Source organism: Pristiophorus japonicus, chromosome 10, assembly GCF_044704955.1.
Source record: "Pristiophorus japonicus isolate sPriJap1 chromosome 10, sPriJap1.hap1, whole genome shotgun sequence".
Lineage (NCBI taxonomy): Eukaryota > Metazoa > Chordata > Chondrichthyes > Pristiophoridae > Pristiophorus > Pristiophorus japonicus.
In genome coordinates this window covers 142,456,667-142,471,182 of record NC_091986.1, presented here as the reverse complement: position 1 = coordinate 142,471,182, position 14,516 = coordinate 142,456,667, and the positions used below count along the sequence as shown (strand labels likewise).

The window sequence follows — 14,516 nt, the reverse complement described above, 5'->3', positions numbered from 1 at the left end:
ACATAACCTTGTTGCACATTGGCTCAGATAGCTGCACCGTTACACACTGGTGATTCCTTAACATGAAAGGGTATAATCACACTTAACTTGAATCAACTTAAACTTTAACTGTCATCAAGGTGATGCACACCATTGATGTATGACCTGCACACCCAGCAGTGTGTCAGCTTTGTGAAAACCACCAATGTTCTTTCAAGCTAAGCGCTCATTTATGAGCTCCTGGCGCAAGAGTCTTGCAGCTATGATGCCACCACGGACTCTTTCCTGCAGTCTGCGGGGAGGCGGGGGCATGGCTTGAGCATCAGCCTGATTGTCTGGCCCGATATCAGCGTCCACCTCCTCGTCCTCTCTCTCCTGAGGTGGACCGTCAGACCCTTCTGGCAATTCTTGTCCCCTCCTGATAACCAAGTTGTGCAGCATGCAGCACACCACCACAAATTGAGCTACCTGCTCAGCGTGTTATTGGAGCTCGCCTCCTGAACGGTCCAGGCATCTAAAGCGCTGCTTAAGCACTCCAATGGTTTTCCCCATGATATTGCGTATGGCTCTGTAGCTCTCATCGCTTCTTGGCTTCGGTGTAGGTGTCACGCAGGTGGGGTCATCAGCCAGGTGGTGAGGCCATATCTTTTGTCACCAAGCATCCAGCATTGACCTTGTGGCTGACTGGTAAACAAGTAAGATACAGTGCTCTCACGCAGGATGTGAGCATCATGGATGCTGCCCGGAAATTTAGCATTTACTGCCATAATAATTTGCTGGTGGTCGACAACGAGTTGCACATTCAGGGAGTGGAATCCCTTGCGGTTCCTGAAAACCTCTGCATCCTGAACAGGTGCCCGCATCGCGATGTGCGTACAGTCTATTGCTCCCTGCACCTTGGGAAAGTTAGCAATTCGGTAGAATCCTGAAGCCCGCTCAGTCTGAGCCTCCCTGGACATAGGGAAGCTGATAAAGTCCATACTGCGTGCGTACAGGGCTTCAGTGACCTGTCTAATGCAGCAATGTGTGGCATGATGAGATATACCGCAAATGTCGCCAGCTGAGGCCTGAAAGGAACCCGACGCGTAGAACGACAGTGGCACGGTGACCTTGATCTCAAAGGACAGTGCAGTCCTGATGGTGCTGGCAGGCTGCAGATCTCCCCTTATGAGTTGGCATATCTCACTGATAACCTCTTTATGGAAGCGCAGTCTCCTAAGGCAGGTGGTGTCGCACAAGTTGAGGTAAGACTGTTTCTTTCTGTATTTGCGGGGGGTGTAACGTCTGGTCCTCCTCATCAGTCTGCCACATCTTACATAATAACATAAGAACATAAGAAATAGGAGGAGTAGTAGGCCAAACGGCCCCTCGAGCCTGCACCGCCATTTCATACGATCATGGCTGATCCAATCATAGGCTTGGGTCCACTTCCCTGCCCGCTCCCATAACCCCTTATTCCCTTATCGTTTAAGAAACTATCTATTTCTGTCTTAAATTTATTCAATGTCCCAGCTTCCACAGCTCTTTGAGGCAGCGAATTCCACAGATTCACAACCCTCTGAGAGGAGAAATTTCTCCTCATCTCTGTTTGAAATGGGCGGCCCCTTATTCTAAGATTATGCTCTCTAGTTCTAGACTTCCCTATCAGTGGAAACATCCTCTCCGCATCCACCTTGTCAAGCCCCCTCATAATCTTATACGTTTCGCTAAGATCACCTCTCATTCTTCTGAATTCCAACGAGTTGAGGCCCAACCTACTCAACCTTTCCTCATAAGTCAACCCCCTCATCTCCAGAATCAACCTAGTGAACCTTCTCTGAACTGCCTCCAAAGCAAGTATATCCTTTCCTAAATATGTAAACCAAAACTGCACGCAGTATTCCAGGTGTGGTCTCACCAATACACTGAATAACTGTAGCAAGACTTCCCTGCTTTTGTACTCCATCGTCTTTGCAATAAAGGGCAAGATTTCATTGGCCTTCCTGATCACTTGCTTTATCTGCATACTATCCTTTTGTGTTTCATGCACAAGGACCCCCAGATCCTGCTGTACTGCAGCACTTTGCAATCTTTCTCCATTTAAATAATAACTTGCTCTTTGATTTTTTTTCTGCCAAAGTGCATGACCTCGCACTTTCCAACATTATACTCCATCTGCCAAATTTTTGCCCACTCACTTAGCCTGTCTATGTCCTTTTGCAGATTTTTTGTGTCCTCCTCACACATTGTTTTTTTCCCCATGTTTGTATCGTCAGCAAACTTGGCTACGTTATACTCGGTCCCTTCTTCCAAGTTGTTAATATAGATTGTAAATTGTTGGGGTCCCTGCACAGATCCCTGCGGCACCCCACTAGTTACTGATTGCCAACCCGAGAATTAACCATTTATCACGACTCTCTGTTTCCTGTTAGTTAGCCAATCCTCTATCCATGCTAATATATTACCCCCAACCCCGTGAACTTTTATCTTGTGCAGTAACCTTTTATGTGGCACCTTGTCAAATGCCTTCTGGAAGTCCAGATACACCACATCCACTGGTTCCCCTTTATCCACCCTGTTCGTTACATCCTCAAAGAATTCCAGAAAATTTGTCAAACATGACTTCCCCTTCATAAATCCATGCTGACTCTGCCTGACCGAATTTTGTTTCTCCAAATGTCCTGCTACTGCTTCTTTAATAATGGTCTCCATCATTTTCCCAACCACAGATGTTAGGCTAACTGGTCTATAGTTTCCTGCTTTCTGTCTGCCTCCTTTTTTAAATAGGGGCGTTACATTTGCAGTTTTCCAATCTGCTGGGACCTCCCCAGAATCCAGGGAATTTTGGTAAATTAAAACCAATGCATCCACAATCCCTACGTCTCTTAAGACCCTAGGATGCAGGCCATCATGTCCAGGGGATTTATCTGCCTTTAGTCCCATTATCTTACTGAGTACTACCTCCTTAGTGATTGTGATTGTGATTGTGTTAAGTTCCTCATCCCCTATAGCCCCTTGACTATCTACTGATGGAATATTGTCAGTGTCCTCTACCGTAAAGACTGATACAAAATATTTGTATTACATTGGGCACATGATGCTGTCCAATGTACCTTCTGCCATCTCACGTCTGCAGCATGTGAGTGGTCATCAAAAGAGGGTGAGAAATGACAGGTCCCATTCCAATAGCTATCTGTTTTCCACCAATTGTTCACAAAGAATGAATGTCCCCACTAAGACACCTAGTAAATTCCAATCGTCTACAGTTTGTTCAGATGTTCACATCACCTCCAAACACCTCCAGAGTACATCCGAACTCCCCCGAAGTTGAAGCAGAGCAGCCTTTTAAATGATGCGACCTGCGATTTAAAACATGGCGTCCATACCGCTGTAAGTAGTTCCGATTAGTTCAACTTTATCCCAGCAGCTTTTTCGGTGAGCGATATTGTCGGCGAGATGCCGAAAGTAAAGATGGGCAATATACTGGGCGTTAGTTTCGGCAAATGTGATCCTTACAACAAAAAAGTGGGCGGTCTCTGAACCACTTCTCCCAAAGCTTTGTCTCCGATTTAATAAACCTCTCTTTATATATTATACAGTCTCGGAAATATTTTTCCACAACAAAATGGCGTCACGAACAGGATGCTGTCCGATCAGACGTGATCACTTAAGACAGTATCTGGAATCTGGTGTTAGAGACTGAAAAGAGAGGTGTACGGGCATGACGGGATAGTGTATAAGATACGAGTAAGTAGATAGCGGGAAGAGGCTGACTAACCAGTTTGAGTTGTCCCTTTAGTAAATAAGGTCGGTGCAGAAGGGAACTGATCACTCCAACCTAGAGCCGAAAACTCCGGTGGTAAGGAAACACGCTAGCTTTGTTGCGAAGACAAAGGGTCTCCACAGAGTAGTCGTGGCCGTGAGTATTATAGAAACAAAGGGAAACGTCCAAGACTGGCGAACATGGAATGTAAGGAAGGGAATGTAAAACACGGGCTGCCCGGGTCATTAATTAATTCCTATCATTAATTGTAACTTGCGTAATTACGTAATGCCATAAAAAAAAAGCTGATAGTGACTATCTTAAGTGACATATGGATCCAGACATAAGCTTTGTTGAATGAAGAGAGACTTTTGTGAGTGTCTATTTTGAATGAAGAGAGTACTTGAATGATTTTGACTGTGGAATGAATGAAAGCCTGCTTGGGAAGGTGTGGAGTTGCCTGCCTGTTTTAGCTCCATCCACTTTTTCCAAACAGAGTGAAATTTTTTTTAACCCTTCATAGTGTTGTCCTGTATGTGGGAAGTTTAAGAAACTGTGAACCTTATGGTATTACATTTTAAGTTAGAAACGAAGGTGTGGATATATGCGGATGATAAGTTACGGAGCTAGGAAATGCACAAAGGATAGGTTTGTTGAGTAAAAGATAAAAAATACATGGTCCCGGAAGTAAAAAAAAAAAGAATTTATTTGACACGCTCACTTACTTGTCGAAAGAAAACCTGCAATTGGGTTGAAAGACATAAATTTAGTCTAGGAATGAGATAAAGAATGCCTTTTAAAACGCTCCCATTTTCCTTTGTGGAAAATCTTGACATGAAAGCTTCTTGCTCAGTAAAGAAAAAAGTTTTAAATTTAGAAATAACTTCAGGGATCAGGTCAAACTCCTGGGCGAGTGGTGAGCTATCTGTGAAGGTGTAAAAGGGACTTTTGAAAAAGGCTAAAACAGTAAGCTTTAGCAGTTTAGAAAAGAAAAAGATAAAGCAGGAAAAGGTCTCTGCCACGGGAACAGGAGGAGGGCAGAAAAGAGGGACTTGCCATAATTGTGGAAAACCGGGCCATTTTGCCAGGGAATGCAAAGGGAAAGGCAGTGAAAAGCAATGTACGTATTGTGGTAAGAAAGGGCACCTGGAAGCGACATGCTATGGTAAAAATGGCTATCCTAATAAGGCAAGGACCCTGTCAGAACAGGAATACCAGCAGTGGCAGGAGTACAAAGCCACCCTGTGATGCCCGGCGGCCCCTGTACAAAGTAAAAAGGAGGGAAGGATATATGTGTCTGCACTAGTAGGGGGCCGACAGTGTGAGATGCTAGTGGACACGGGAGCCTCAATATCCATTACCTATATGCCCCTTCCCGTCACCGACAAGAAGGCTCTGATAAACGGAATAGATGGACGGCCCACACTGGCCTACCTGAGCACCACCCAATTGGTGGAAATTGATAACTTATATATACCCATGAGATTTTACGTATGCAAGAATCGTGAGGGAACAATATTGGGGAATGATGTAATGAGGGAATTTAAGGCCCTGATTGATTGCGGCAAGGGGAAACTGACATGGCCAAAGGCGGATGGCAGTAAGGGAGATTTAGGGCAGATAGCCCACCATGTGGAAAGTATAGGTGCAGCTACAGCACCTGGCTTATCGGGACTGGAGGGTATGGAGGCATATGTGCCTCTGTGCCCAGGGTCTGGGCACAGACAAAATTGGATACTGGAAAGGCGAAGATGGATCCTATTAAAGTCCCTGGACCACCTCATAAATCACACCGACAATACCCTATAAGACCTGAAGCTAGAACAGCGGTTGTAGAAATAGTAAAAGGGCTAGTGGAAAAGGGTATCTTAAAAGAAACAGTTAGCACCACTAACTCCCCAACATGGCCGGTAGGGAAACCAGATGGGAGTTATAGACTCACTATCGACTACACTGCCCTTAACAAGGTCACCCCCAAATTACACCCGATAGTGGCCAGCCCCTCCACAATTCTTAATGGATTATCCCCTGAACATAAGGTCTTTACAGTCCTGGACATAGCCAATGGTTTTTGGGCCCTTCCCCTCGACCCAGAATCACAAGAAAAATTTGCCTTCACGGTGGAGGATAAACAATATACTTGGACCCGATTACCACAAGGATTCCATAATAGTCCTGCCATATTCCATCGAGTCATGAGTGATGTACTAAAACAAATAGAGGTACCGGCAGGAAATAGTATTTTACAATATGTCGACGACATATTAATAGCCTCAGAAACCAAGGAAGGACATCAGGCAACCCTATACTTAGTATTAAGGGCTCTGGAAACGGCGGGCCTTAAGGTTAACCCCAAAAAGGCCCAGGTAGGGAAATCTCAGGTCCTGTACCTAGGGTGCTGCCTCTCAAAGGGGCTGAAAGAAATGCCCTCGGATAGGAAAAAGGCTATCAAGGACATGCCTAGACCAGTAACGGTAAGGGGGGTGAGGAAGGTACTGGGTCTCTTTAATTACAGCCGAAACTTTATCCCTGATTTTGCAAAAATTGCTGAGCCAATACAAAGATTAGTGAAAGGGGGGAAACCGGCCCTAGACCTCATAGAGTGGGGCCCTGAACAAGAACAGGCGTATAGTAAACTCAAGTCAGAACTAGTCACCACCGGAAGCTCGGTGGTGACTGGGTTATCCAGATGTATAGCCGCGCTAGATTGTGCAGCTTGGGCGGTAAAAATTAAGTGAGCCTGTGGTGATGACTGGAAACATCATTCTCCACACTAAACACACATTGGTAGAAATGTTAAACACAGGAAAACTGAGAACCGTATCTAATATGAGACGGGCAAAGTGGGAAGCAGTCCTCTTAACACCCAACAAAGCGGTAACCATAATTAGGGATGTAGGAAACAACCCCGCAGAAGGTATGATGGGTGAAGGGGAACCCCACTTTTGCGAAGAGGTAGGTGAGGATATGGAAGAGAATAGAATAAAAGACGCCCCCCTTCAAACCGCAGAACAAACCTTGTTTGTGGACGGCTCACGAAAATACATAAAGGGACTACCTCATACCGGATGGGCCGTAGTTAACCAGGATCTAGAGACAGTTGAATCAGGGCGAATTAATGGGGGGTCATCAGCTCAAGTGGCAGAACTGGTAGCCCTCACTCGGGCACTGGAATTATCGGAAAATTAAAGCCCACAGGAGGGAGCCGGACCGAACCAGTCCAGATTGGCTGAGTCACCAGGGAAATAAAGCTGCAGCCGTAGCTGCACAGAAGGCATTAGAACAGGAAGAGTGTGAGGAAGCCTCAGTCAGTGCCGCTGGGGCCCGAGACCAACAGATAAGTATTGAGAAACTACACCAGGACACTTCTGAGGAGGAAATAGGTATGTGGACAAAGCAGGGCACAGCGCAAGGGAAGGATAACGTTTGGAGACGAAACGACAAGGTAATGGCGCCTGAATGCATACAGAATACCATATTGGAGTTGCATCATGGCCTGTCTCATTCAGGGTGAGAGGCCATGACCAGGAGTCTTGGGAGAGATTGGTGGTGGAAAGGGATGGGGAGAGATATCGCCAAATATTGCCATCGATGCGTTACGTGCGCACAATATAATCCAGGCAGGCCCATTAAAATTAAAATGGGACACCAGCCCCGTCCACGGGGGCCATGGGAACACGTACAAATTGATTTCACAGGTCCTTTGCCCCCATCCCATGGAAAAAGATATTGCTTAGTGATTATAGATCAATTTACCCGGTGGGTAGAAGCTTTCCCCACACGTGATTGCACTGCCTCAACAGTGGCAAGGATATTCTGACCAAGGCACCCACTTCACCGAAAAAAAAAATTGTAAAAACAATATGCCAGCTGATGGGCATAAAACAAAAATTCCACATCCCCTACCACCCGCAGAGTTCTGGGATGGTAGAGCGCATGAACCATATTCTTAAGAACGCCCTGGCAAAGGCCATGCAAACGTCAGGAAAAACGTGGACAGAAGTATTACCCATTATGTTGATGAAGTTAAGAGCCACGACAAACCAGACAACCGGATTAACTCCTTATGAACTAATGACAGGAAGGGCGGTGCAATTACCAGAGAACATCATAACAGGTGGGGCCGTTGTAGGCCCATTAAAAGACAAAATAAAACGGTATGTTTTGGAACTAAGTACTCAATTAAAAGGGAGGCGTAAATTAGTTGGGGACAATCAGGAAGAAAGAGACGCGGAAGCAGAGCTTACAAAGCTCCCTGAAGTCCCGTTGGCGGGAAGTCGCGTTATGGTAAGGGTCCTCCCGGGAAAACCGGGGTTTGCCCCAAAAATGGATAGGACCGTATGAGGTTATAATCAGCAAGGACACTTGTGCCTACATCGATGTTAAAGGGAACGGACAATGGAAGCATCGGACCCAGCTTAAGGTTTTTGAACCAGCCGTTTAGCACATGTTTTAATTGTTGTTGTTTGTCTATTTACAGATTGACAGCGAGAGATTCTTCAAGCAAGCCATACTGCCATTTTGCCTTTGACTATTTGTTAATTATAGAGTAATAAGATGAAACTATATATTGCGATCGGTGCGATTATCATAGTTCGTGTTAGGTCCGGCCTGCTAGCTAGACCGAAACGAGAGTTACATGTGAATACCTTTTTGTACATGTCTTATGTTGATGCGCAAAATAAGAACTTTTCCAGTTGCTGGGTATGTTCGCACATCCCCATACATAGCAAAGGAGGCATCCCTTTGAGGTCAATCTCCCTTAACATTTCGGAAGTAGCGGAGTGGGCAATGCGACAAAACGGTACAGGAGAAGTAAATGATACTTGGAACCAGAGTGGGGATAAAGAAACGTGGAGATCGGGGGGTTACCTTTTGGATGCATTGACGGATGGTACCAGCCGCAATACAATAGATCGGTACGACCCCGTTCCTGGTTTTGACCAACACCTCAGGAGTTGGAAGGCCCACCGCTGACATTTGTTTCACTAGAAACCTGACTGGTGAGGAAACAGGTTTTGTAGCAGGATACTTTAACCTCACCAGGTGGAACATAATAGCCAGCGAAACAACAAACCAGGGGTTCTTTGAAATAGAGGGTTTGAAGAATCAAACAGGTAGCCAGGACTGGGACCCTAAGATTAGGTGGCGACGGGCGCTCAGAGGGAGATTGGGATCGAATCTAACAGCATACAATGGCACTTATTTTATGTGCGGGCATAAGGCCTACCCCTGGTTGCCTCAGAACTGGAGGGGGTCCTGTTATTTGGGATATGTGGTCCCTTTTGTCAGACGGGTACGTACTTTAGCAGAAGTACAGACACCAGGTCGACTAAGACGGGATCTTACCCCGGTAGAGAAGCTATCTGGGGTCATGATGCTCCCATTCGGGATAGGACTCACCATGGATGAATTACGTAACTTAGAGAGGGTACTGGAACAGATAGTTAATGACACTGCTGAAGCAATAAAGGGCATAACGGCTGAAATGGTAGCCATACGCACAATGGTACTCCAGAACCGAATGGCCCTAGATACTAGCACAAAGTGGGGGCACATGTGCCTTAATTGGAGCTGAATGTTGCACTTACATTCCCGATAATTCAGAAAACATAACCAACCTCGCTGATCACATAAGAAGGGAGGTAAAGAAGTTATCCACGACAGCAGGAGGATCTGGCTGGTTTGACTGGCCGTTAGGGGAATCCTGGGGGTCCTATCGTATGCATGGAGTAATTATTCTGGTTGTAATAATAATTACTTGCTGTCTGATTATCGGGTGTTTTAATATCTGCTGTAAAGTTATGACGGCCCGACTGATGCCAGTAGCCAGTGTAATCGCCGAAGAAGAAGCACACCTGATGGAAATACCTGAAGACACCAAGGATGAAGAAACAGACGACGATGACACCGACCACTATCTTTGAAGGGTAGCCTAGAGCTACAGGCAAGGTGGACATGCGGAACATCAGGGAAGTAACATACCCCAAAGGACAAATATATGACACCATGCTACTATCATTGTGGTCATCTGGATTTCGTGAACATCCTCCAGGACCAAAAGGGGAAAATATTGTTGGAGCGGATTTTTTGACATATACTTGACTAGTATACGGGACCAAACATTTGTTTTTATTTTCCCCTTTAATGAATTTTGTAAGGGACAATACTGATGCATTATGCTTGATATAAAAAAACACAGTTAAGACTTCAAGGTATGCTGGCCTTGAGTTATGGAGATAGGAAAATGAGATAATGAACGACTGGAGAGATAAGTGGGTATGTTTGTCTATACCAGTGCCAAAAGGCCTGCACTTGTTTATAATGCCCTGTCACAACGCGAGGATGGTTTATATCAAGAGCTCAGCCTTGGATGAAAAGCTTTGTCAACCTTGTAATGCGATGATTAGACTTGAGGACTAGTGCGAAAGCATGTGATGTAAAGTGACGTAATTTGTAAGATAAAAGAACCTCACTAGAGATACCAAATTGAGAAGTGGTTCAGAGACAGGGGTCTCTAACACTTCTCCCAAAGCTTTGTCTCCGATTTAATAAACCTCTCTTCATATATTATACAGTCTCGGAAATATTTTTCCACAACAGATATTATGGGCATTGGGATCGTCCATTCTGATGATTCCGCCCCAAAAAAGTGGGCAGGCGGTATTATTTTTTCTCACCGTTACGCACATGTTGAAAGTAACGCTCGGCGATAAATGTGCAAAAAATGGGCATCAGTTTCCATCTTGTGGCTAAATGGGTGATATCTGGGCGTTACACCTCATTTCAGTGTTAAAATGGACATTGAGTGGGCATTATGCATGCAAAAATAATGAAAAATCTAGCCCAAAGGATCATCAATTTAAAAAGATTACTAAGTGTCATGAGAGGGGTGAAGAGATTTTTTTTTTAAACGGAAGATTGTTGGGAGTGTGGAATGCCTAGCTATCGGGACTGGTTGAGGCAGAGATTGTTGCTTCTTTTAAGGGAACATTAGATAAATACTTGAAGCAAGTGAATATACAAGGTTATGGGGAGAGAGCGAGGCTGTGGTATTGTTTGCTTTGCTTTAGTAGAGAGTTGCATAGACATGATGGGCAAAATGGCCTCCTTCTGTATTGTAAACTTCTATGCTTTAAGCTTATAATAATATTCATAATTTTGCATTCTGCATTCTGAAAAATGTGTTCATGTAAAGGTCTTACTTTTCTTTAAGTTCAGCCACTTTCCGTCCCACACTGTGGAGCTTGATTTCCAGATTCTGTTTCCTTTCTTCAGTTTTATTTAGGTTTCTGGTCAAGAAGAGGAGAAAAGCTGAAGACATATGTACTAAAAATTACTTTAGTGTGAGAGAGAATTATTTATACATGCTTTATGTAAAATATTATTAAACACGATGCTGCAACAATGCATCACCAGGTTATCAAATCGATAAGAAAAAGGTTTCATGGTGAAGCATTATAAAGAACTATACTAAGTTACAGCAACAGTATAATTGAACCATGATATTATTCCAGAGTAGTTGCAATTCAACATTTTGCATCGCAGCCTCATGCCATTTCCACATATTCAAGCATAGACCTGTTTTTTTCTCAACAACTTTATAGCACTCCCAGAATGCTTCATAATCAACATGGAGGAATGGAGCCACAACAAGACTCGTACACTATGGCTGTAGTATGTATGATCTATAGGATGCACTGCAGCAACTCACCCAGATTAAACCAACATCTCCTTCCCCTCTGATCTCTATTGCGAGGAGGCACAAGAGCAGCAACATTGTGGAAACATAATCACCATCCTGACTTGGACATAAATCATTGTTTATCACGGTTTGTTCATTGTTACGGGGCCAATATTCTGCAACATTTTACTACACACCACTGTGGGAAAACCATCACCACAAGGACTGCAGTGGTTCTATGAGAAGGCCCACTATCACATTCTCAGGGTAAGTAGGGTTAAGGAACTAGGGATATGCAATAAATGCTATTTTGTCAACTTCATCCATATCCCGAGAACAAATTAAAAGAAAACCTCCCCAAAACGTGAATAAAGGTGCAGTCCTGCCAGAACTTACGACCTGTATATAATCAGAATTATTATTTTTAGGTACTGAGAATAAATGGTATAAGCATTTAGAATGCACTACAAAATATAATGCTTACACTTTGCATGTGATAAATTTAACTTTAAACAATGTCAAAATTTCAAAGTGTTCACATTAACTGAAACTTTGCATGAATATTGCATAAAACACCCAAGTGCCTACCCTTGTGTGTTGTTAGTTGATATGATTGCACTGGGATGAGGGTATGAGGGGTGGCTAGTGAGATAGGGATGTGATAATATAAATAAGGAAGGAATGATGGAGGTGCAAGGTAAGTTGGTGTAAGGAACAACAACAAAAACAACTTGCATTTATATAGCGCCTTTAACATAGTGAAACTTCCCAAGGCGCTTCACAGGAGTATTATGAGATTTAAAAAATTGACACCGAGCAGTATAAGGAGAAATTAAGGCAGGTGACTAAAAGCTTGGTTAAAGAGATATGTTTTAAGGAGCATCTTGAAGGAGGAAAGAGAGGTAGAGACGTGGAGAGGTTTATGCAGGGATTTCCAGATCTTGGAGCCTCGGCAACAGAAGGCACGGCCACCAATGGTTGAGTCATTATAATCAAGGATGCTCAAGAGGGCAGAATTGGAGGAGCGCATCGATCTCGGTGGGGTTGTGGGGCTGGAGGAGATTACAAAGATAGGAAGGTGCGACGTCATAGAGGGATTTGAAAACATTGATGAGAATTTTGAAATCAAGGCGTTGCTTAACCAGGAGCCAATGTAAGTCAGTGAGCACAGTTTGGATGGGCCACATCGTCCGCATGCCTGACACAAGATTCCCAAAACAAGTGCTCTACTCGGAGCTTCAACACGGCAAGCGAGCCCCAGGTGGGCAGAGGAGCCCTCAAAGCCTCCTTGAAAAAGTGCAACAACCTCACCGACACCTGGGAATCCCTGACCCAAGACCACTCAAAGTGGAAGAAAAGCAACCAGGAAGATGCTGAACACCTCGAATCTCTTCGCCAGGAGCAAGCTGAAGCCAAGTGTAGATAGTGGAAGAAGCGCACGGCAACCCAGACACCCCACCGACCCGTTCCGTCTGCCCCACCTGGAACAGAGACTGTAGGTCCCCCGCATTGGACCTGGTAGTGAGGTAGAGCTGGGTGTCATCAGTGTACATGAGGAAACTCAAGCTGTGATTTTGGATGAGAAATAGCAGTGGGCCAAGGACTGAAGTCATCTGAGAACTCATTTTTAGTGTGGAAGCAAGTCATCCTTGACTCCAAGGGACTGCCTCAGAAGAGTTAGGACATTGGCAGCCGGGATTTGGACCACCTCTAGTTTACGTAGGGTAGAATGTGGGAGGCCTGCCAGGAGTGCATTGAAATAGTCAAGTCTAGAGGCAACAAATGCATTGATGAAGGCTTCAGCAGCAGATGAGCTGCGGCAAGGGCGGAGACGGGTAATGTTACAGAAGTGGAAATAGGCAGTCTGAATTAAGCTGCGGATATGTGGTCGAAAGTTCATTTCACAGTCAAATGTGACACCAAGGTTGCGAACCGTCTGGTTCAGCCTCAAAACAGAAGTTGGGGAGAGGGATGGAGTCAGTGGCTAGGAAACTGAGTTTGTGGCGGGGACCCAAAACAATGACTTCGGTCTTCCCAATATTCAATTGGAGAACATTTCTGCTCATCCAGAACTGAATGGCAGACAAGCAGTCTGACAATTTGGAGACAGTGGAGGGGTCGAGAGAAGTGGTAGTGAGGCAGAGCTGGGTGTCATCAGTTTACATGAGGAAACTGACGCTGTGTTTTTGGATGAGAAATAGGAGGGGGCCAAGGATAAATCCTTGGGGGACACCAGAGGTAACGATGTGGGGTAGGAAGAGAAGCTGTTGCAGGGGATTCTCTGGCTACGATTAGATAGGTAAGAATGGAACCAGACGAGTGCAGTCCCACCCAGCTGGACGACGAAGAAAAGGCATTGGAGAAGGATAGAGTGGTCAACCATGTCAAAGGCTGCAGACAAGTCAAGAAGGACAAGGAGGGATAGTTTGCCTTTGTCACAGTCACAAAGAATGATGGGGATGTTATGGGGATGTGATGAGAGGCACAGCAAGATGAGGTAGAATGGGACTTTGTACTAACTTTGTGATCTACTGAGATCATTGAAATGTTTGCGGCACTACACCCAGGTCTTCCTCACCACATCCCAGCTTGCGCCCTCCTCTGCAATGTGTAACCAGGCTGTGTTGATCTCCTGGGGAGGACACTTCCGCCCAATGGAAGGGAAGAGGAACTCCCTGCATGTGGTGACTCCCTCCATACGCATATGGAGGGAGTCATGGGAGAGCCTGGGTGCAGCCCTGTGCTTTTGCACAGTCATTGTCAGTGTTTTCAGCACCTCAATGCTCTAGAACACTGACAGCACAAATGTTAAAATACATTTGGCCATGGTCCCTTTAAGGAAACCTTTAAGGACACGTCATCAAATGAAGTCACTAGTCCCGCTTCCTCTTATTGGCCAGGAAATGCACCGCATGGGCTTAACGAGCCCAATCAAGGGAACTTCATTCTACACAGCGGGCTGGAGCCAGCAGCAGCATCGGGACCCGCCACATCAGTCACCTGCCACAGACCCACCAATGTTAACGAAATTCCGGCTCTAGTGTCTGACTTCTGATTATATTTATAAAATCCCTTGGGTTTCCCTCAAGAGTTAGGATATTGCTCCCCCAA

The 14,516-nt window shown here is 45.0% G+C and overlaps 1 protein-coding gene across 3 annotated transcripts in view; it reads right to left on the bottom strand.

The window, feature by feature from the left end:
- dync2h1 (dynein cytoplasmic 2 heavy chain 1) overlaps positions 1-14,516 on the bottom strand; it is a 994,370-nt gene that overhangs the window by 629,001 nt on the left and 350,853 nt on the right. For all 3 annotated transcript variants that reach the window (XM_070892150.1, XM_070892151.1, XM_070892152.1), the window contains exon 61: positions 10,927-11,013. In XM_070892150.1, the coding sequence (XP_070748251.1) occupies positions 10,927-11,013 (87 nt within the window). The remainder of the gene's footprint in view (positions 1-10,926; positions 11,014-14,516) is intronic.